Source organism: Cetorhinus maximus, chromosome 4 (genome assembly GCF_964194155.1).
Source record: "Cetorhinus maximus chromosome 4, sCetMax3.hap1.1, whole genome shotgun sequence".
Lineage (NCBI taxonomy): Eukaryota > Metazoa > Chordata > Chondrichthyes > Lamniformes > Cetorhinidae > Cetorhinus > Cetorhinus maximus.
Genome location: NC_135882.1, coordinates 56,991,950 through 57,014,232, shown reverse-complemented (window position 1 = coordinate 57,014,232; position 22,283 = coordinate 56,991,950). Strand labels below are relative to the sequence as shown.

Below are 22,283 nucleotides of genomic sequence, written 5' to 3'. Positions count from 1 at the left end.
AAAGGCCCAACCAAGCAGGGCATAAAGGATTCAACATTCTCATAATCTTTTATTTAACTCGAAGAAACAGTCATATACTTAAATGCTATTATTGGGGTCAGTGGCATGTTAAAATTAAGTTACCACTTAAAGCATGTATTTATTTCTGAACTTTTGAGCTGCCTCAGGCCTAAAGCAACTTCACAAAGCAGTAAACTATTTTCTATTACACAAAAATGCTAATTTTAACGGTTACTGACTTACTTGTACAATTGGGTACATTGCCTGACCATGTCCCATTTACTGTGCACTGTCTTGTAGCTGAACCAGAGAGTAAGTATCCTTCCAGACACGAATATGTTACTGAGTTGGAATATGATGTTCCATCAATGCGAAACACTTTACCATTAGCCGGTGTCCCAGGGTTGCCACAATTAACAGCTATAAACATTGGTTGAAAGCATACAGGAAAGTTAGAATTTGAAGATTCATTCTTTCATTGTGTCAACTGTTTAACCTTAATTTCATTAATAATAAATTAATCTTGGTCTATAGTTATTAAGTTGAATCCAATTCTAGTGTCAGTCTTGACCTGTACTCTGCCAAAGTTCCTTCATTAATATGCTGAAAATCCCCCAATGGCAAAATTAGGTTAAACAATCAGTCATTCGCAAAGGTGAAACAAGGTTTATTTGTGATTATCAAGCTGCTGAATAGTCTCAACTGAGTAACTGAATAATAATACCCACAAAATCTAGGATGTTGATCTTCAAATCTATTCTACATTCAGGGTGCTGCATAAATATTTATATTGCTTTTTCATTTGCAATATCTACCTTTTACATTACATTTAGAGATGATCTCTTTTAATCAAACATTATAATATCTTAAAGCCCTAATAAGCCATAGGCTTAGAGGTTTCCAGTACCTTGTGGCACAGAAGGTGGAAAAAGCACATGCTTATGTCTATTTCCATGGCTAGTTTTTCCTGGAACAAGTCTGTCACCATAGGCCTGTCACCATAGGCTATAGCTTGAGGGTCGCCACTCCAAATCAAACATGGCTGACCAGGAGATTCACCTGCTCTTACCGCCTGTCATAGGCATATTGAATGGATTTACAGGTTGATAACCAACCTGTTTGGCCATGTTATAAATGCACTTTCCATGGCCATCAAGTCCTGGAGTGGGACTCAAAGTCAGAACTGCTAGCTAAGAGGCAGAGATGTTACCCACTGCACCACAAGACTGCCTTCAAAAGGACATAGAAACAATAGTTTCTATTTTAGGAACACCACCAACTGGAAGTTCCCCTCCAGGAACTCCCTTCCTAATAGCACTGTGGGTGTACCTACACCACATGGACTGCAGCGATTCAAGAAGGCAGATCACCACCACCTTCTCATGGGCAACTAGGGATGGGCAATAAAAATACTGGCCCAGCCAGCGAAGCCCACACCCCATGAATGAATAAAAAAAAAGTCTATCTTTCAAACTGTGATAGACCATATCAAGTCAAATTCCAAAGGAGACTTTCAATATGCTCATCGAATATATTGTCCTCGCATGACTGTTGAAGTGTTGAGCACTTCATCTTGAAGTGGCCCCACTAAAATAAAGAGATTTAGTGAAGAATTCAAGAATATTTGCTTTAAATTTGTGCTATCAAATACTTTACAAATAATTACTGAATACCATCTTAATCTCCTTTGCAAGGAGCACTTTCGAATGCATCTCTGACTTGTAATTTGCAAATTATATCTTTCTCAGTCATGATCAAAAGCGTTCCACAGCTAACTGCTGACCGTCCACTAAGTCATAATCAACTATTTAAACTAACACAGACGGCAGCATCCTGAAGCACATTAGACAATTTGTTTTGCTAAAATAGATGGATACATATATAGATGGCATTTAAAATTACCTATTACATTTTTAAATTTTACAATGCATGTGTATTTCTGCATTATTTAATGTCTGTAGTGTGCCTATTATAGTTATTTTAAACATTATTCCAAGAAATTCAAATTAATCTGCTTCATTCTTCAATCATTCACTACCATGACTACTGAAAGCTAACTGGATGAGCAGTATCCTCAACCATTCAACTTTACTGAGAATAAATTGAAGCTGTTTATACTTTATATTGTATACTTATAACACCTATTGTGTTATATTGGATGGAACTTTGGATAGTATGGCTGAGGAATTATGGCACAAGATATTTGTAAAAGGAAAAACAGAGCGAGTGAAGAAGTGACATTTTATAGATGAAAGAAGACACTGCATCAAAAGAAGGAAATTATGTACGTGCTTCGGCTGATGCAGCTGAAACATTGTAGGTTGAGGTCAAGAATAGTAAAGGAAAGCAGATATGTATTCTTGTTGTTAATAAATTTCCTGCCAGCAGGAGAGTTATTGAGAAAAAATTCTCTGCATATCAAGGAGGTCTGTAAAGAAAAAGTCAGGAAAACAACCTTGAGCAATTTCAATTTTATAGCTATTAACTGGGACAACAGAGAAAAAACTTAACAGGCAAATTTTTAGCGGTGGCACAGGTAGCCCCCCCGCCTCACTCACTTAATCAAAAAAGCCAAGGCAATGAGTGGCTATATGAGATCTAGCCTTTAGTAGTGAAAGATAAGGTAGCTAGAACAAATGAACAGGCAATTTGGACTTGAATACATTTTGCCAGTCACAGAGAGGTTGTACCTGGGACCAGAGAAGTATGCATTGAGGAAAGAAGGGAAATTGAAAAGGACAAAAGGGTTCAGTGGTGATAGTTCACACAGTGAATGACAGGGAAAAAATTATTTTGGCCTCAAAGATGCCATACATTAGGAATGCTTCTAAACTCAAAAGTAGAGGATACTCTGGTATACTTGACTTATCTGAACGCAAAACAGCTTAAAAATAAATCTGTGGATGTAAATGAGTATTAGAAACATTGGCCACGATTTTCCTGTCGGTGAGCGGGGGGTGAGGCCCGCTCACCGACGCGTAAAATGACGCGCAGCAAAATTGGGCGGAACTCCCGATGTCACCATGCCCCATTTAAATTTTCAGGTAGGCGGGGGCTCAGCAAAATCAGCTGTGCGCCTACCGACCTGTCAATGTCCAATCGAGGCCATTGACAGAGTCATTAAAGAAATTCATGGGGTGGTCCAACCTTAAGGTTGGCGGGCAGGCCAGGAGCCCTGGTGGGCATTAGAAAAAGCATGAAACCTCATCCACGGGCGGGTTGAGGTTTCATGCAGGTTCTAAAAAATTTTATTAAAGTGTTTTTAAAAATTATGTACATGTCCCAACTCATGTGACAGTGTAACATGAGGGGGCATGTCAGGGAACTTTTCTATTTTTAATATTTTTTAATGTACAGCCAATCTCCCTGAGGCAGCACTTTGCCTCAGGGAGATGAGTGCGCTCTTTTGTGCGCGTGCGCGAAAGAGTGCACTCTTGGGTTTAGGGATTCCCCACCCGCCCGCACAAGGAGCACAAGTGCTTCCGTGCAGACATAACACTGGGCGGGCCTTAATTGGCCCGCCCATGTAAAATGGCAGCGTGTTCCCGATCAGAGGCGCGCCTCCGCGTGCCCGCTCTTCAACCTAAAATTCTGCCCATTAGATATAAGGTGTCAGAACTGAAGGCTATTGTGATAGTAGGGAACTAAGATCAGTGGGCGGACAGTTATTCAGCATTCATGATTTAAAATGTTCAGAAAAGACAGAAGAAGAGATGGGATGGGCATATCTGTCAGGGACACCTCGAAGATAAATTAAATTGATCCTCTTGGAAGAGGACAACTTTTAAAATGGACCAATCTGGTGAGACATCTCAAATAAGAAAAAATTCAAAGCTTATAGTAAGGATATACTACAGATCTTCAGATCAATAATAAAAATGACTAGTTGCTTTACGAAGACATAAGGATATGTGCAAACAGAAAAACTAGCCTAATGGGGGGGCTTCAACCAATAAAAAATAGACTGAGAAAACTTAAATATTAGTGTTAGGGTTTGGTAAACACAGTTCTTCCTGACCAAATGTATCAAGGGAATCAGATGAAGCAGTTTTCATCTTGACCTGGTGCTTGGTCAATGACCCATGTAATATACAAGAAAAGAAAGTCGTGGCACCCTCCCATGGAACAGTGACAACAGAAGGATCAAGTTCAGCATGATCTAGGAGTCAGTTATACCTAGGATCAAGAGATAAGCGAAGAGAAGTGATAGGGCCATGTTAACTTCCATGCCTAAATTTTCAACATGTGCTTCTAGTTGGTGAAGCATACAGTGTGGAGAAAGAATTTGTCAAATATACCATTGGGAGATGTGATGAAACGTGAAACATGGAAAAATAGAAAATGCATTGGAAAACTCTACAAATATATCAAAGGAAGTGGAATAAATTGGACAAAAAAATGTCAGGTAGGGTAAACAATAAGTTAGAAGGTGCCAGAAACACAGAGGGCTGGTCTTCCAGCATCTATAAAGAGAAAAGAGAGTTTATGAAGTTTTAGTTTTGTAGCCTTCATTGATGCAGCCTGACCTGTTGTGTATTTCTAGCATTTTCTGTTTTAATTTCAAATTTCCAGCATTAGCTTTTTCTTTTCATTGAACAACAAATTAAAGGGTTCTCAGGCAAAGGATGAAGGCTAATTAACATTTGCTATGTTAATCATGGAACATGGATTTTAATTTGAACAATCTAATAATGTCATAAAACCTTTAACAATTCAGTTCACTGAATTTTAAATCAGGGTGCACTACACATGCTGTCAGCAAGGTTTTCCTTACACACTCAGGTAACCAAAGACGGATGACTACTCAACTTGTACTGGGTAACAGTGAAAGAACCATAAGAAAGTTTTACTCTCATTGCTAGTTTGAAGCAAGAATGGTAAATTCAGGGTTTTGCTGCAAACAGCAAACAATGAAAGGCTGCCCTCTTTGCAAAGCCGAACAGAGTTTTCAAACTATATCCTGATTAGGTGATAGCTTGAAATTGATCTGACTTAAGTCAGTTTTCGTTTCCACAATAAGGCTCACCCAGAGCTCCTAGCAACTTTTCCTCATTTATATGAAGGTTGCTGTACAGTGAGTAATGGCCTGATCTTCAGTGACAATTCACTGGTAGCTTTCAGCAGTTTCACTGAACTGAGGCATAAGGTCCAACATTAGGAGCAGCTCAGGTCCCACCATTTAGACAGGGATTGTGCTGTGCACCCCCTCCCACCCCCACCAAATCACACATCCAAATCTTTCAGTCTTCATCTACTGGCCAGCAGAGATGCTTGCCATCTAAACTCATAGAACAAATTATTTAATCTTCTGATGTGTGTGCATTGCTCATTATAGATAAGTGTATAGGGGGTGGGGAGGTGGTATTGTCACTGGACTGGTAATCTAGAGACCAAAGTAATGCTCTGGGGCTTTGAGTTCAAATCCTACCATGGCAGATGGTGGAATTTGAATTCAATATATAAAAAAAAAATTGGAGTTAAAAGTCTAATAATGACCATGAAACCATTGCCAATTGTTGTTAAAAAAAAACTATCTGGTTCACTAATGTCCTTGAGGGAAGGAAATCTGTTGTCCTTACCTGGTCTGGCTTGTGACACCAGACCCACAGCAATGTGGTTGACTCTCAAGTGCCCTCTAAACAAGGGCAATAAATACTGGCCAAGCCAGTAACACCCACATCCCAAGAATGAATATAAGAAAAAACACCATACTTCAAAACAATACTTAGTCCTTGTGAATGAGTGCAGCAACAAAGCTGTTAAATGGAAGAATATTTTAAGTAAAAGGGACAAATGCAAAACAATGGTTTTATCAATTGAAGTGATTTTTATGGTATGGAAAACTATAGTTTGGTACCTTAACATATTTCCAGAACTGTGAGATATGAGAATTGACATTGCAATTCCAGTATAAATCCATTCTGGATGCATTTCACATCTTGTTAGCATATGAGGCAGTGTGGTTAAGATCAGTTCACCGGATGTTTCAAATGTATAATACAAGCATACAAGAATGGTGGCCAGGAGAAAATCAGCTGGTCTATCATGCCTACCCTGTACTCATGATGTTGGAGCATTACATCCAGACACCTCTCACCCACCCCTGCAGTCAATAAATCTCTGGGGAGAAGCAAAAATCCAGAAAAAAATCCCAGGACCAACTAGGAATAAAAGGAAACTCTGCAAAATTCCTCTTTGATTCTTCAGGGTGATCAAAACCAGTCCAGATCACATGAATAATAATGTAAGAGCTTAATAGAATTAAGTTCTATGCACTATTAGTGCCTTGCATAGGCATCTAACATGCACCCATGCAACGCACAAGGGGAAGCAACGTTTTAGTTTCATAATGTTCTGAGGTCAACCCATTCAGTTGCAATTGTGCATTATATAACGGAGGGCAGAATATTGCGCTCGTCAGGTGGGCTTGCACTCATTGGGTGGGTGGGTGCCCAACCCAAACGAGCGTAAAATGACGCGTGATTCGGGCAAGCATCCCGAAGTCATGGCTCACTCGTGCGATATTTCGGTCAGTGAACACGCGCGGAAGTCGACTGCGTGCCCGCCGGCAATTAAACGGCCTATTAAGACCCTTAATCAACTAATTGTTTGGAATTTTTTGTTGCCTGTCCAACTGTTCGGTTGGCAGAAGGGCGAAAAGGCCAAGCGGCCTTTGCATTTTTGGGAAAACCTCATCCACGGGCGGGATGAGGTTTTGTCCAGTGACTAAAAAATAAAAAACTTTTTGCACTCATATTTTACATGTCACTGCTCATGTGACAGAGTCACACGAAGGGACATGTTTCCATTATTTTAAAATTCATTATTTACATTGATAAAAATCTTCAGCTCCCTGAGGCAGCTCTGTGCCTCAGGGAGCATTTACTGCATACACCCGCCCGAATGTGCGAACAACAGCGTTCGCACTCCTGCCGCCCCCACCCCGGCAGCACTGAATGCTGCACCGCACGTTTCACACTGGCTGGCCGTTAATTGGCCAGCTAGCGTAAAGTCCATGTCGGGGCCCGATTGTGGGCAACGGACGACTTCGCAACCACTACCGGGCCCTCCCGCTGCGCCCACCCGACAAGGGCAAAATTATGCCCGGAAGACTTCTATAGGAAAAGAGGCATTTCCAAAATTGTTGTTAGTGTTGCACTAGTTACAATTATTTGCATATTTTGTGAGAGTTTGATGGCACTTACACTAGTTGGTAGATAGCCTCAAAAGTATAGAACATTTGTTTCTCACATCAGAAAACTCCGCCTGATTGCAGGATGCATTCCCCTCCCCCACAAACCTCCAATGACGCTCTGTATAGTAATGTTGAGCATTAAAAGCTTACTTAATTCCAAAAGGCTTTTGGTGCAGTGATTAGTGTTTAGTTTTACTGAATTACATCTCAAGGATGACAGCATCTCCATGAATTAAATTTTAATTAACAAATGCCACCTATAATTCTTATTAGTGTGGGAATTTCATGTGGCATTTATTCAGTTCTTAGAGGTTTCTAATACCTTATGTATGCATGCTAGAAGGCAATTTATTTCATTGCATTTGAAAATAAACTATTTTGACCCAGTTTCATCTTATGCAGTTTCTTTGAATTGTTTGTTTGGCCATGTCAGGTGATGTGATAGAAATCCCCATGTTGCTGTTTAACTTGAGGTATTCACTAAGAGATCGGAAGGACCAGATCTTTTAGTGAATACTTCAATGATGGTGTGGCACTGTTATGTTCCTTCTCTGTCGGGTTGCTTTGCTCAGCGAATATGGTTGCACGCTTATCTACTGATGAATGAGTTGGTAAACAAGATACTGCAGATGCAGTGACCAATGTAAGATGAAGCACATGCTGTTTATTAACACAACTAACAGAGCACCAACATATATGTGCTTCTCAAACCAGACCCTATTCTAAACTACTGATTAACATCGTAGCCTGTGCTTCACAGCAATTAGGTAATACAATCACGTGGTCAATCTGCTTACATTTTCTTAAAGGTGTATTGCACCTCAGATGACCACATTCCTTCCCCTTTACTCGAAAGTACAATTTACAATCTTTACAATATGTCAGCTATTTACATTAATAAACTCATTACAAATTCAGTCTCTCTGGAGGCTTCTTCAAATGTATCGAATGTCGTAGTTCTACGACTTCGGATGGTTTATCCGAGGCCTCCCTATCAGGAGTCATCTATCCACTAGGCTCTCCAGTAGGAACTTGTAGATTTGTTTCTTTGATCCTCTCAGGCTCAATGGATCCTACAGGTACTTCCAAACCAAGTAGAGTTCTTTCCACATGTGGTGTAGACTCCAATGGGCATGCCATCACCCTCTTGTTAGTAATTCCACTTTTTCTTCCTATGTGTCTTCCTCTGATGGGTTTTCTTCTTGGCAGCGCTGACTTTAATCTCGGCCTTCTTTTCAATTTTCCTATTGGCCAGACTAGGCTCAGGTATAAGCTCAACTTGAGTGAACTCAGTGGTTGAGTCTTGCAGCATTTCTTCATCTGTCAGCTCCTTTGAACTTCAGGGGTCTCTATTTTTAAAGCTTCTTGGCTTTCACCTAGCTGATTCTTCAGCTCTTCCATTTCTTTTTTATATTTGTTAGTTGTTTCCTGGAGAATTAAGCATTGTTGTGTTTTCTCAGTTAATTTATTCTCCATCTCGGCCAGAGATACGTTGAATTCTTTCTGTTCTTCCTCAAACCTTTTTAGTGGTACAAATTGGGATCTGAGGGAATCTGCAATATGCGAAAGTACTTCAGCAGGTTTTCTTTTTCTTTTTGGAGGTTACTGACTTCAACTCAAACTCTGTCCCGAAGCGTCACTTCTATGAATTCTTGTTGAGTCGTTACCTACTCCTTTTTCCTGAGTAAATGCCTGACTCTGTTTCTTCTGGTTTCTCTATTATGTGGATTTCATGATTTCTACCTTTTTTGCTTAATCCGGCTCTACAATATCACATAATGCGCCCATTACGATGGCAGTAGAAACACTCAATTCTTTTAAATTATCATTCACTTGCAGGCTGTCTGGTTCCATTTCTGCCATTATTATTGTGGGTTTTCTCTGTTAAACCATTGCTTTTTGCTGGTCTGTTAATGGCGGCTGTTTCCCGCCTTTCCACAGAGCCCAGCGCTTCTGCGCCATTTCTAACTGGTGCTTCCCTCCCGACACGATGGACGGCACCATTTTGTGCTCCCTTGATTGCATCTGAATCCCTGACTGCGCTTTCCAATGCGAGCGCCAACTAACTCCAGCACCTTGCTGAAGTCTAAATTTGTTTCTGACAACAACCTTTTTTGAATGGCGTCTTCATTAACCCCACATATTAATCAGTCTCTTCACATGTCGTTAATCGACGGCCCGGACTCACAGTGCTCTGTCAGTTGTTTTAAGGCTGCTACATGGCAAGCGACTGTCTCTCCAGGGGTGCGACACTTTGAATTAAATTAAAACGCTGTGTTGTTACTGAGAGTTTTGGCTGAAAGTGTCTTTTTACAAGATTTACCAACTCATCAAAGCTCTTGGAATCTAGGGCTTTGGGTGCCATTAGGCTATGAATTAGGCTGTATGTTTTACTGCCACATGTCGGATAAGAGGACCGCTTGCCTCTTCTCCTCCCCCGATGTGTCGTTGGCTAAAAAGAAAAACGCGAGGCAATCAAAATAATGTGACCAGTCATTGGTGGTCTGACCAAATGGTTCGTTATGGCCAAACTGTGGCATACTGGAGGGAGCTAACTTTGACGACTATGATGAAGGCTGTACTTACAATCGCCTTGCAAGGTACTGTTTAATTTCCACAGCTTCCTTTGGTGTTGCTGACTGGTTGTGTTTTACCTCATCGCCAGTTGTTACATTCCTTCTCTATCGTTGCTTTGCTCAGCAAACACACTTGCGCACCTATCTACTGACGAATGAGTTGGTAAACAAGATATTGCAGACGCGGAGATCAATGTATGATGAAGCAGATGCTGTTTATTAACACAAGTAACAGAGCACTAACATGTGTGCTTCTCAAACCAGACCCTATTCTAAACTACTGATTAACATTGTAGCCTGCGCTACACAGCAATTGGGTAATACAGTCACGTGGTCAATCTGCTCGCATTCTCTTAAAGGTGTATTGCACCTCAGATTACCACAGGGACCATTGTTGAAAGGGAGAAGGGATGATTGAACCAAAGCTTTCATTGATAATCTGTTGATATACAACTCTGGCAGCTGACAGGAAAGATGTCCCTGCTCTTCCTTGGCATCTTTTGTTCTTTCTGCTCCTGGATCTCTTTCTTCCTCCCTAAGCAGCTGTAAAGGTTTTTCACTTTGCAGTGCAAAGTGATGAAGCACACATCAAATTGCAGTGAAACTGAAGCCTCTCTCATGCCTATATTGCAGGACATTTCCAATCCTATGCAGACAGTCTCTGTTTTAGGATGTCAGTGGTTTGCTTAATCAGGGACGTTTCTCTCATTATAATGCTCCTCTGCATTTGTGCTAGGGCTTCTGACAGATGTCACAAGCCACATATTTAAGGGATATCCCTTGTCGCTAAGTAGCCAGCTTGACATCCGATAGTCTGAGTGCTGAGCTGGGACTGACATAGGATAAAGGCACAATAACAAATGCCAGGAAACCGGGCACAGATCGGGATCATTCAGTTACTGTTATCAAGTACTAGATACACGTGCAAATAGGCAAATATAGGACTTTCCTTTTCAGCTTTTGTCTCGGGTCTTTGTGTGGAGCATTCAAGACTACAAAGTATACGATCCTGCAAAGCCCATTGTTCTATATTCCTGCTTTGCTACCTCCACAGAGAAAAAAATGAATTAGTTTGTCTTGGTGAAGAGTGCATCCATTATTTGCATGATACAGGAATGAATCGTCAATTGGCCAATGTTTCTTATGTCATCTGCTGCAGCTTGGAATGATCCTGAGGTATATAAATTTGAAACCACAATTACCTTCAGAGCCATGGGCAATGAAATATGTGACCTGGTGTTGGGCTGCAGTTAGATGTTGCAACAGGTGACACAGATCTGTAATAGCCTCCCTAATAGAAGCGGAACGAGCCCAGAAGGAAGAAACAGTAAATCTTGAGAAATGACAGGTACTGGTCCGAACAGAAGTTCCTTTTAAGGTATACAAACCCAGTTCGGACCAGCCACCAGTCATTTCCCAAGTTTTACTGGTTTTTCTTTCTGGAAATGGGCACAATATGCCTCACTTAACTGAGGGTAAGATGTTCTGTTCATGTAAGCCGCGTATAGCCTCCTGTAACTTTCCCTCCTTTTGCCGCCTTTTCCCCACAGCTGTAACCTCTCCACTCTTGTTTACTGTACTTCCACTTCTTCATTCTTTAGCCACAATAGGAGGCTGAGAGCACAACCATGATGCTGGAGGAGGCTTATGTGCCTCAATGTTTGCAATCCCTACAGCAGCCAACTTAGCCAGAAATAACAAGCTACTTAGCTAAATGTAGCTGAGGATCCCTTAAGATGACAGTTGTCCAGCCTCCCTCCAAGCTGACACTGCTTAGAATTTATGAGCAGGATTTACAATGGGTGAATCCAATGGTTAGGAAGTCACATTTGCAAAAGTGCCTTTGAACAGGCACAGGACCCGTGTTTACATATTCTTTAGGCCATAAACTGTTTCAGGTGGCGCCCGGGATGACAAGAATGTGACCAGCTTAAGTTGGGTACGCTTTGAGGTGAAAGATTGCCAGGGCAAATTCGAAGAACTGATGCTCATATTGACAGTATAGAGTCGGTGCTCATGAGTTAAATTTCTGCTTCTCAATTTATTTTCCCTTGGGGTAAAATTGCAACTTTGGTGGGATCACAAAACAGGTAGTAATGGACAATCCATCCATTCTATCCTCTGCCCAATTTATTAATTGTCACTACTGCCTGTGAATTAAAGTCAACTGGCAAAACAATCTGCTCTCGGGTTTAGTCAGTAAGCAAGAGAATAAGCATTGGCCCAAACCTTCTGGTCTCTGGATCGTCGGAGATGGGCGTAGTTTCAGGATATGTGTCATGACCCTGCGGAGGTCCCTATGCACAGACATTTGTGTGAATATCCCGGGAGGTTTAAACGTCCACTGGGCTGATTCCCTGCTGCATGGGACCCTCTGCAAGTGCCTCTGACCCTGAGCTGAGGGCAGACTTGAGTCAGACACATGGGATTTACCTGGATAGTTACCCAGGAAATGTCAGACAGTTTAAAACCAGGTCCAATAACAGAGAAACTTTGTAACTGACCATCCTACCAGTCACCCCTCCAACCCCAGTCACCCCTCCAATCACCCCCATCCCTTGACCACTCCCGACCAGCTCCCAGCCACCTGACTATCCCCCAACCTGACCACCCCCCTATTCAACTAACCTCCAACCACCTGATTAACCCCCGACCACTTGACTACCTCCTTGACCAGACGCAACTACCCCACTGGCATGACCCGATTACCCCTGACTCAATTCGACTACGCACTGACTATCCCCCCTGACTCAACCTGACTACAACCTGATGACCTCCCTATTAGACCTGATGACCCCTTGACCACCCAAATAGCCCCAACCACCCGACTACCCCTCAAACAGATCCGGCTACTCCCCAACCACCCGACTAACCGGCTACACGCACCTCCACTCCCCGGCCCCGGCAACCAGACACCTCTCTGACCCAACTTGATTACTCCCCGATCACCCAACTAGTTCCCCCTGCCATTTGCCTACTCATCCTGATAGAATTACTTTCCCCAATTTTGAATCCTTATCAATGAAAACGATGAAAAGCATGAGACTGAACCTTTTCCGGTAGGACTCAGAGGATTCAATGTTATCACATTTCTAATATGAAAGAATCGGACGGATGATTTAATCAGTTTGGGGCATTACTGGAATCTTGTCACCTCCAGACTAACTGAGCAATATTTGAGCCGGTGACACATAGAATCACAACCAATGTTAATTAAATATAACTTTTTTTACCCAATTTATAAGTGGCCGTACAATGTTACAGCACTCGAATCATCCATCTTCCTGGAGGCTTCCAGGATCTATTGGATGTCGGGCCCCATTATCAGCCTAACGCAGCATGAGGACTGGAAAATTGCAGCTATGAGGAAAGATTGGATAGGCTGGGGTTGTTCTCCTTGGAACTGAGGTGGTTGAAGAGAGATTTGATTGAGTTGCACAAAATTATGAGTGGCCTAGATAGAGTGGATGGGAAGGGCCTGATAACATTAACAGAGAGGTCAGTGACTCGGGGGCATATATTTAAAATGATTGGTAGAAGGATTAGAGAGGAGATAAGGAAAAACATTTTCACCCAGAGGGTTGTAGGGGTCTGAAACTCACTACCTGAAAGGGTAGTAGAGGCAGAAACCCTCAACACATTTTAAAGGTGTCAGGATATGCACCTGATTTGCAGGGCTATGGACTAAATGCTGGAAATTGGGTTTAGGCTGGGTGGCTCATTTCTCAGCCGGCGCAGGCACAATGGGCCAGCTGGCCTCTTCCTGTGCCATAAATTTTCGATGATTCCATGATCTGTCATTTTTAAGACAATGGGTTTCACCAGCTTTGAAATGAATGATTGACCGGACCCCCTGACCACATCCCAAGCACACCCGACAACCTCCCCTGGCCAGACCCAACTAACCCCCAACCACAGGGCCAGCACCCCCTGACCCAACTACCCGCTGCACGAAAGTGTAATCATTTTCATATTATTCTGGTTTATTATAAAGTAGGTTTATGGATGCGAGTGTAGATGGATTGGCCTGTGTGATTTAACTACCTTGGAGTCAGGTGGACTGCAGGCTTAAAATTATCAAAAGAAGTTTGGTGTAGAAATGTACTTAAAATGCTAATGAGTAAACATGGATGGGGTCTTAGCATGTAAGGTGTGAAGGGAATTTGCATTTTTAGAAAATGAAGGGGTTGTTTTGATTTCAAAGGGATGTTAGGATGTTGGGAGTCAGGTTAATTAGGAATTTTAGGATTTGTTATAGTAGTAAGTAACTATAGTCTTATGTATGTGCTTGAAATCTTTTCTTTTGTTAATAAGTGTTTTAATTTAATTTTTAAAATCTCTAAAGGTCTTGGTGGATTCATTGCTTATGAATTCAGTGCACACATTTTCTCGTAATAAATACAAATTGCATAACTGTTGTGACAGTGTGGCCAGGTTTCCCATGTGGATTTGGTCCACCTAGCACACATCATCTGCCGTGTCATAACACCCAACTACCAACCTCCCCATTCACTCACTCACCCACTGACCCACTCACCATTCGTTCACCCACGATCATTCATTAAAAGACTTGGACCTTTAAAAACTGGTAGATACTGTCATAGAAAAACTGTGTGTCCACTCCTTCCCCTGACTTTTCAACAGTCACTGGATTTATGCTGCCCGTTTCTGCTTCAGCTGGAAGATCCCGGAAGAAATGGGCAGTATTGTTGGGTTGGAAGAAACGTCGTTGGCAGTGGCAATGCACCCAGCATTGCTGCTGACTGGTAGATCTAGGTTAATGGCTCACCAATATTAGGAAGCATGGACCAGGATTTTGTCGAAATCCTCTGGCACAGAACCAGTGGGTAACCCCCGTCAGTTCCGTGGGAGAGGACTGACAGAATCTGTGGCCACTGTCGGGCCTTGCCCACAATTGAAGTCCCCAGTGACACAAGTCCTGCCCGCCAAGGGAAGTGGGAGTGGAGTGGTGACTGCTGGTGGCAATGCACTCACCAGAGACCCAGGATCACCGTGGGACCCAGGACATAGGTGAGTTAGGGCGGTATGGGGATCACAGAGTGGGGGTTGTGGGAGAGGATGGGCCAGGGGGGTTGGAAGCAAGGGCAAAGGGTTGTTGTTCAGTGGCCACATCTCGCCCAATGACGGATCCCTCGATTGGGCACAGGGTGCCGGACAGTGATGGACATCCCCAGGAGGCTGCTGGCAAATTTGACAGGTTTTGCTGGGCAGCCTTCAGAGAGTGTGGGAGAACTGGGTGGCCTTGATTTAATTCCTGAGCCACCAATAAATTGCAGTGGGCTCAGAGATAATGGGTGTCAACTGGCTCATTAATGAACCCAAATGGCATCCTGCCACCAGCGGCTGGGAATCCTGCATCATCCTCCAACTTAATCCTGGGAGGTTTTGCCGCTGCCAAGAGACTGATACAAGACCACTCCCACGATTAAGTGAGCCTGGCTGCCATGTCTCCCGCTGCGACAGGCTGGATTAAATCCCATGTTCTCTATTAACTGAGAACAAGTGAAAAGATTATCATTTAAAAAATAAATGTAGTCCAAGGATGTAATAAAATAAATATTGATGACACGTTTCCAGATGTAGTTCGTAAGGAATTGCCTCTTGGGCTGCTGAAGTAGTTGAGACTGCTAAGTTATCGCACACTCAAAGGTTGCTATAGTAATCCTGGGAGCCACAGATTAAGGCCACATCTTGAAACCTGTGCTCAGTTTCTGACTCCTGTCCCACGAGGCAATCTTTGGGATCAATAATGTTCTTTCAGAAGTGCAAAAAATGAAATGTGGTGCAGACTGTGCAGCAGGCTGACTGAAGTGAAAGTGCTTGCAATGAAAACTCTGGCATAATTCTACTAGGAAAACGCTAAAAGCCCAATCAATGATCTGTCTAATTGCAGTTCAAATTTTAACTAAAGCTTTAAAAGCTTAGTGGGAGAAGTGTAATTTGGTGTTATAACTAAGTAGGTATTTTCCTGGCTCAGTGGTCGAATTCTTGCCGGTGAGGCAAAAAGTTGTGGGTTGAAGTCCCACTCCAGAAACTTGAGTACATATCAATGCTGACAACCCAATGCAGTACTGAGGGAATGCTGCACTATTAAGGTAAGAACATAAAAAATAGCAGCAGGAGTAACTCACGTGGCCTGCTGGGGCTGCTCTGCCATTCAATATGATCACGGCTGATCTTGAGCTTCAACTCTGCTTTCCTGTCTGCTCCTCATATCCCTCAATTCCCTGAGCAACCAAAAATCTGTCTCTCTTAACCTTAAATATATTCAACAACAGTGCACCACAACCCTCTGGGGTAAAGGATGCCAAAGACTGACAACCCTTTGAGTGAAGAAATTTCTCTTCATTTAAACGATCAGCCCCTTATCCTGAGACTATGCCCTCATATTCTAGATTCCCCAACCAGCGGAAGCAACTTCTCACTGTCAAAATCTTGTATGTTTCAATGTGATTACCTCTCATCTTTTAAAATTCCAGAGAACAGAGGCCCAATTCATTCAGCCTCTCATCACAGGACAACCCTCTTATCCTAGGGATCAATCTAGTGACCCTTCACTGCACAGATTCCAATATTTCCTTAAATATGGAAACCAAAATGGAACACAGTGTTCCAGGTGTCTCACCAAAGCCCTGTACGATTGTAGAAAAACTTATTTATTCTTATACACCAGTCCCCTTGCAGTAAAGGCCAATATGCCATTTGCCTTCCCAATTGCTTGCTGTACTTTCTGTGCTCCTTGTATGAACACACCCAAACCCCATTGAACATCAATACTTAAAATTTTCACACTTTTTAAAAAATATTCTGCTTTTCTATTATGACCAAAGTAAATATCCTCACACTTGCCCACATTATTCTCCATCTGGCACCTTGTTGCCCACTCAGTTAACCTGTCTATATCTCTTTGCAGCTTCTGTGTGTCCTCCTCACATTGCATTCCCACCTAACTTTATATTGTTACCAAACTTAGATAGATTACTCTCTGTCTCTTCATCTGAGTCATTAATATATATTGTAAATTGCTGAGGTTGCAGCACTGATCCTTGTAGAGGTCCACTAGTCACAGCCTGCCAACTGAAAATGCCCCATTTACCCCTTATCCAACACCTTTTGCAAATCCAGCTATACTACATCTACTGGTACCCCTTTATCTACCCTACTAGCTACATCCTCAAAAAACTCTAATAAATTCCCTTTCGTAAAATCATGCTGACTTTGTCTGATCATACAATGATTTTCTAAATTAATTGTTAAGACTTCCTTAATAATGGATTCCAGCCCTTTCTTGATGACTGATGTCAGGCTAACTGACCTGTAATTTCCTGTTTTCTTCCTCACCCCTCTTTCTTAAATAACAGTGTCACATTTGTCAACTTCCAATATGCTGGGACCGTTCTAGAATCTGGGGTGTTTGGGAAATCATAGCCACTAGATCCACTATTTCGGCAACATCTCTTGTAGAACCTTAGGATGTAGGCCATCAGATCCTGGGGATTTGTCAGGTTTTAATCCCTTGAGTTTCTCTAGTACTTTTTCTCCGCTGATATCAATTACCTTAATTGTCTCACTCTTTTTGTTTAGCTCCTAAGTTACCCTCTATTTCTGGTATGCATTTCGTGTCTATTGTTGAAAAGACTCTGTCATTTCCTCATTCCCCATAATGATTTCTCCTGCCCCTGCTTCTATGGGATCAGCATTTACTTTAGCTACACTCCTTTTTATATATTTATAAAAGGTCTTACAATCTGTTTATTATATTCCTGGCTAGTTTACTTTCATATTTTACATTTTCTCTTTTTAGCAACTTTTTTGTGGCCCTTAACTGGTTTCCAAATTGTTCCTAATCCTCAGACTTACTATTATTCTTTACAATAATATTTTAATCTAATACCATCCTGAACTTTCTTAGTAAGCCGTGGATGGATATTTCTTGCTGAGTTTTTGTTTTCCAATGGAATGTATTATTGAATTGTTTCTTTAAATGTTTCCCTTTGTTTATTTACTAACATACGTTTTAGTCTATTTACCAAATCAACCTTAGTCAGCTTGCCCGTAATACCTATGTTTAAGTTTAAGATTCTTATTTGTGACTGAGATATGTCACTTTCAAAATTGATTTGGAGTTAATTGTAATATGATCACTATTGCCCAACAGATCTTTTGCTGTGAGATTACTATGAACCCTCATTGCACAATATTAGATCTTAAATATTTTTATCTCCAGTTGCTTCTACAACATATTGTTCCAAGAAACTGTCACAAAAATATTCTATAAACTCATCTTTCCAGACAACCTTTGCCAATTTGATTGGTTCAACCTATATGTAGATTAAAGTCCTTGATAAGCATTACATTGCCTTTGTTACAAACTCCAATAATTTCTTGTTTAATGCTCTGTTCAATGGCATAACTATTATTAGGAGGCTTATAAACCACTCACATCAGTGTTTTCTAATGCTTGCTATTCCTAATTCTATTTCCTGATCTTCTGAGCCAAGATCCTTTCTCACTAATGTCCATATGTCATCCTTAACTGTCAGGGCTACCCTCTCCTCCTTTTCCATTCTGCCTGACTTTTCGAAATGTGTACTCAGAAATATTTATTTTCCAAGCTTGGTTACCTTGTAACCAAATTCCTGTAATGCTGATGAGATCTAAATTATTCATCTCTGCTTTTGTCACTAGCTCATCTATCTTATTGCAGATTTTTTGAGCATTCATATAAACAGCCTTTAATTTTAATTTTTACTACTAGACCCTACATGGACATTACTTGTTAATGCACTATTACCAATAAGCTTTCTCTGTCGTCCTGTTCCACTCCAATTGTTTCTACCCAAATCATTACACTGTTCTATTGCCTTGACTTTTCTCTTTGAGTTTCTAAATCTTACTGCAACCAAATCATCTGCCCCAGCTCTGTTAATTTAAAACCCTACCCATGGCCCTCCTTATGCTATTCATCAGGACACTGGTCCCAGCCTGGTTTAGGTGGAACTCATCCCAATGCAACAACTCCATCTTTCATAAGTACTGGTGCCAGAGCTCCATGAATCAAAACCCTTTCTTCCCACACCACTGTTTGAGCCACACGTTTAATTCTCTAATCTACTTGACCCCGTGTGTTAGCAAACAATCCAAAGATGATCAACTTTGAGATTTTGCATTCTAATTGAGACCCTAACTTTGCAGACCCTCTCAGCAGAACATCAATCCTCGTTCTACCAAAGCTGTTGGTTTCTACTCAGATGACGACGATGGGATCCTCCCCCTCCCCCTCTAAGTTTGGCATCTTCTTTCAGATGAGACATAAACGTTCCCATGGCCCTATGTTGAATTAGTGGAGGAGAGGCCTCTCTGATGTTCCCACCAATATTTATCCTGAAGCAGCAGGTCTGCACAGGAAGGAAAAATAACAGTGCAAATAGGAAACCACCATGAAGTGGAAGAGGTTTCGAAAAATCATTTTATTTTTGGTGCATTAGTGCTTTATATTGAAGCAGCCTCCCCATGATTCCATTTGCTTTAAGGCTGTTTGGAATGTCACTGTAAGTTTGTGTAACAATTTCATAGATTACTTAGCGATTCTATGGCCTTTGTTACTTCAGCCGGGATTTTCACTCCCAGAATCGGTAGCGTGAGTCTGAAAGCTTCCCGGCCTTGGGAGAAACTCCCCCTAATGATGGGAACTTTGTTCTGGGGGCAGGGTGTAAGATGGAGTTGGGTCCATGACTCCCAGATTCAGATCGGAGGTAGCCACAGGGATTTTTGAGTGCCTAGGAGGGTTCTTTAATAGGCCCACCTTGGTCTGGGACTCTGTCCTAGTTGTTAGCTCATATTTTAAGCCCTTTAGTACCTCACCTTTCAGATACTTCCCATGTTCCATCCATGCCAACTTATGCTCCCCACCCACATCCAATGGCCCTCATATCCTCCATGAGGCTTCCCATCAACACCCAATGGCGTCTCATGCTCTCCATGCAGAACCGTGGCCCTGCCCACCTCTATGGCTCCTTTTAGCCCCCATGCCAACTTAATGCCAACTCACGCCAAGCAACTCACCACCCTTTGCCCTTACACCTGCTTTGTCATATCACCCATTATCCACCATAGACTGGCTTCAGGGGCCATGTTCGATGAAATAAAATCAAGTTCTAAATTCTTATTACAGTCTTCAATATATTTATAAAAACACTTCCATTCATGAAAGCCCATTCAAAACTTTTAAATGCCCTCAAGAACTTAATCCCGTACAAAAACAATGGATTTTCATTCATAACCCCACATCAAAGACAGCTAATCCTTTAACAGCCTTTTTGAGTTGTCAACCAAACTGAACTTAGGACACATTTCTGTATAACTATAGATTGTGGAAAGTATTAATAATAACATAATGATAGCCCTGAGGGTAAGATAAGACCATAAGGTATAGGAGCAGAAGTTGGCCATTCGGCTCATCGCGTCTGCTCTGCCATTCAATGAGATCATGGCTGATCTGATAATCCTCAACTCCACTTTCCTGCCTTTTCCCCATAACCCTTGATTTGCTTACTGATTAAAAAATGTCTATCTCAGCCTTGAATATACTTAACGACCCAGCCTCAACAGCCCGCTGCAGTAAAGAATTCCACAGATTCACTACCCTCTGAGAGAATAAATTCCTCCTCAACTGTGTCTTAAATGTGCAACCCCTTACTCTGAGATTATGCCCCCGGTCCTAAACTCTCCCACAAGGGAAAACAACCTCTCAGCCCCCGAAGAATCATGTATGTTTCAATAAGGTCGCCTCTCATTCTTCTAAACTCCAATGAGTACAGGCCCAACCTACTCAACCTCTCCTCATCAGAAAATCCCTCCATACCCAGGGTAAACCTAGTGAACCTTCTCTGGACTGCCTCCAATGCCAGGATATCTTTCTTTAGATAAGGGGACTAAAATTGTCCACAGTATTCTAGGGGGATAATTTTCTCTCTGGGGGGCAGGGGGGGTTGCGTGTTGGGTGGGAGCGGGCGCAGCGAAAATGCGATTTGTCAGAAATATGGGCAGGATTCCCAGATCTGCGTCTCGCCTGCCATTTTGGAAGTTCCACTGAGTTTCCATGACTTCACGGAAATCCAGGCCTTTGTAACTGGTTTCTCATTTCTGATGTGCTGAATTCTGAAAACACAACATTTATTTACAAACCTACAGCATTAACAAAAGTCAACAGGTTGCAGATCTCACTTACCCTTACACTCGGGCTGCCTCCCTGACCAGGTGCCATTGGGAAGACAAATCCTATCAGCGGAACCATGTAAACTATACCCTGTCAGACAAGAAAAGCGCACAATGCCCTTAATCCAGAATTCACTCTTTTCTCTCAAACCATGTGCTGGAGAACCAGGGTCCCCACACATTCCAACTGTATCTCCTGCAATAAAACACAAAAGCAAGATTAAGAGGTAATCAGATTTATTAAAAATGTCCACTTTTTAGACTAAACAAGATGATAAATGACAGAAAAAAAGTATAACAGGGCTACTATAAGTTTATAGTCTTTATTTACTGCTGGTCGCTCCCATCGGCTAATTGAACATTTTACATTTAGAGGTGCGCGCAGCTGTCTAAAATCTAATTATAAATCATGTAACCCAGGGTTTCCCCTTGTGATTTGAAATGGATATTGAGTCTTTTGCTGGTGTGCTCTTCATTTGCTTCAAGAAAACCATCTGAACCATTAGCTGCTTTATTTCACAAAGGCCTGAGCTTTTCGGATGGTGGGGTCTCGCTTCCTGCCACCTGAAGGCTCGGCAGGGAACAAATCCCCATTGACTCCGAATGCCCTGCAGCCATTTCATACTGGCATGAGTGTTAAGTTGTTGCAGACAGAGTGCTGCAGTGGACAGAAGAAAAAATGCAGGAGGACGTCGGAGCTTACATCCAGACACTGGAGGCTCAGTTAAGTTCAATGGTTCCTGGGGCAGCGCAAAGGTGACGATTGGGATCATGGGGGAGAGGTCGGAGGTGGAAACGGAGGGCCGGAGGCCAACAGACCTTAAGGGAACCTTAGGTTCTGTTGAAGAGTCATACGGACTTGAAACGTTAACTGTGTTCCTCTCCACAGATGCTGCCAGACCTGCTGAGTTTTTCCAGGTATTTTTATTTTTGTTTTGAATTTCCAGCATCCGAGTTTTTTGCTTTTAGCTTAGACCTTAAGGGGATGGTGCCCGCCTTCAGAAGGGGGCTTCTGATGAAGGCAACCCCGCCTCCAACATCCTCCCGAGATGTAACTGTTCTTTTTCAGGATTTCCCCATGTTCAAGTTCAATCCTCCCGACAACTTAAAAATTGAGGCTAGGTGGGAACGGTCCTTAAGTGGCCAATAATAAGCTATTTATAGGCCTCAATTGGGTCAAGGGCAGGCTTCCTGTCTGAGGCCTTGGCCACCCCAGCGTAAAATTGCTGTGTGGTCGGGGCGGGTGGGAACCTGGAGGGAATCCCATCCCTTCA

General features: G+C 42.2%; 1 protein-coding gene across 1 annotated transcript in view; it reads right to left on the bottom strand.

Moving 5' to 3' along the window:
* csmd3b (CUB and Sushi multiple domains 3b) overlaps nt 1–22,283 on the bottom strand; it is a 2,128,577-nt gene that overhangs the window by 85,523 nt on the left and 2,020,771 nt on the right. Inside the window, exons 57-58 of the mRNA XM_078541225.1 lie at nt 21,023–21,205; nt 244–420 (exon numbers count right to left, since the gene is read on the bottom strand). Coding sequence (XP_078397351.1) covers nt 244–420; nt 21,023–21,205 — 360 coding nt within the window. The remainder of the gene's footprint in view (nt 1–243; nt 421–21,022; nt 21,206–22,283) is intronic.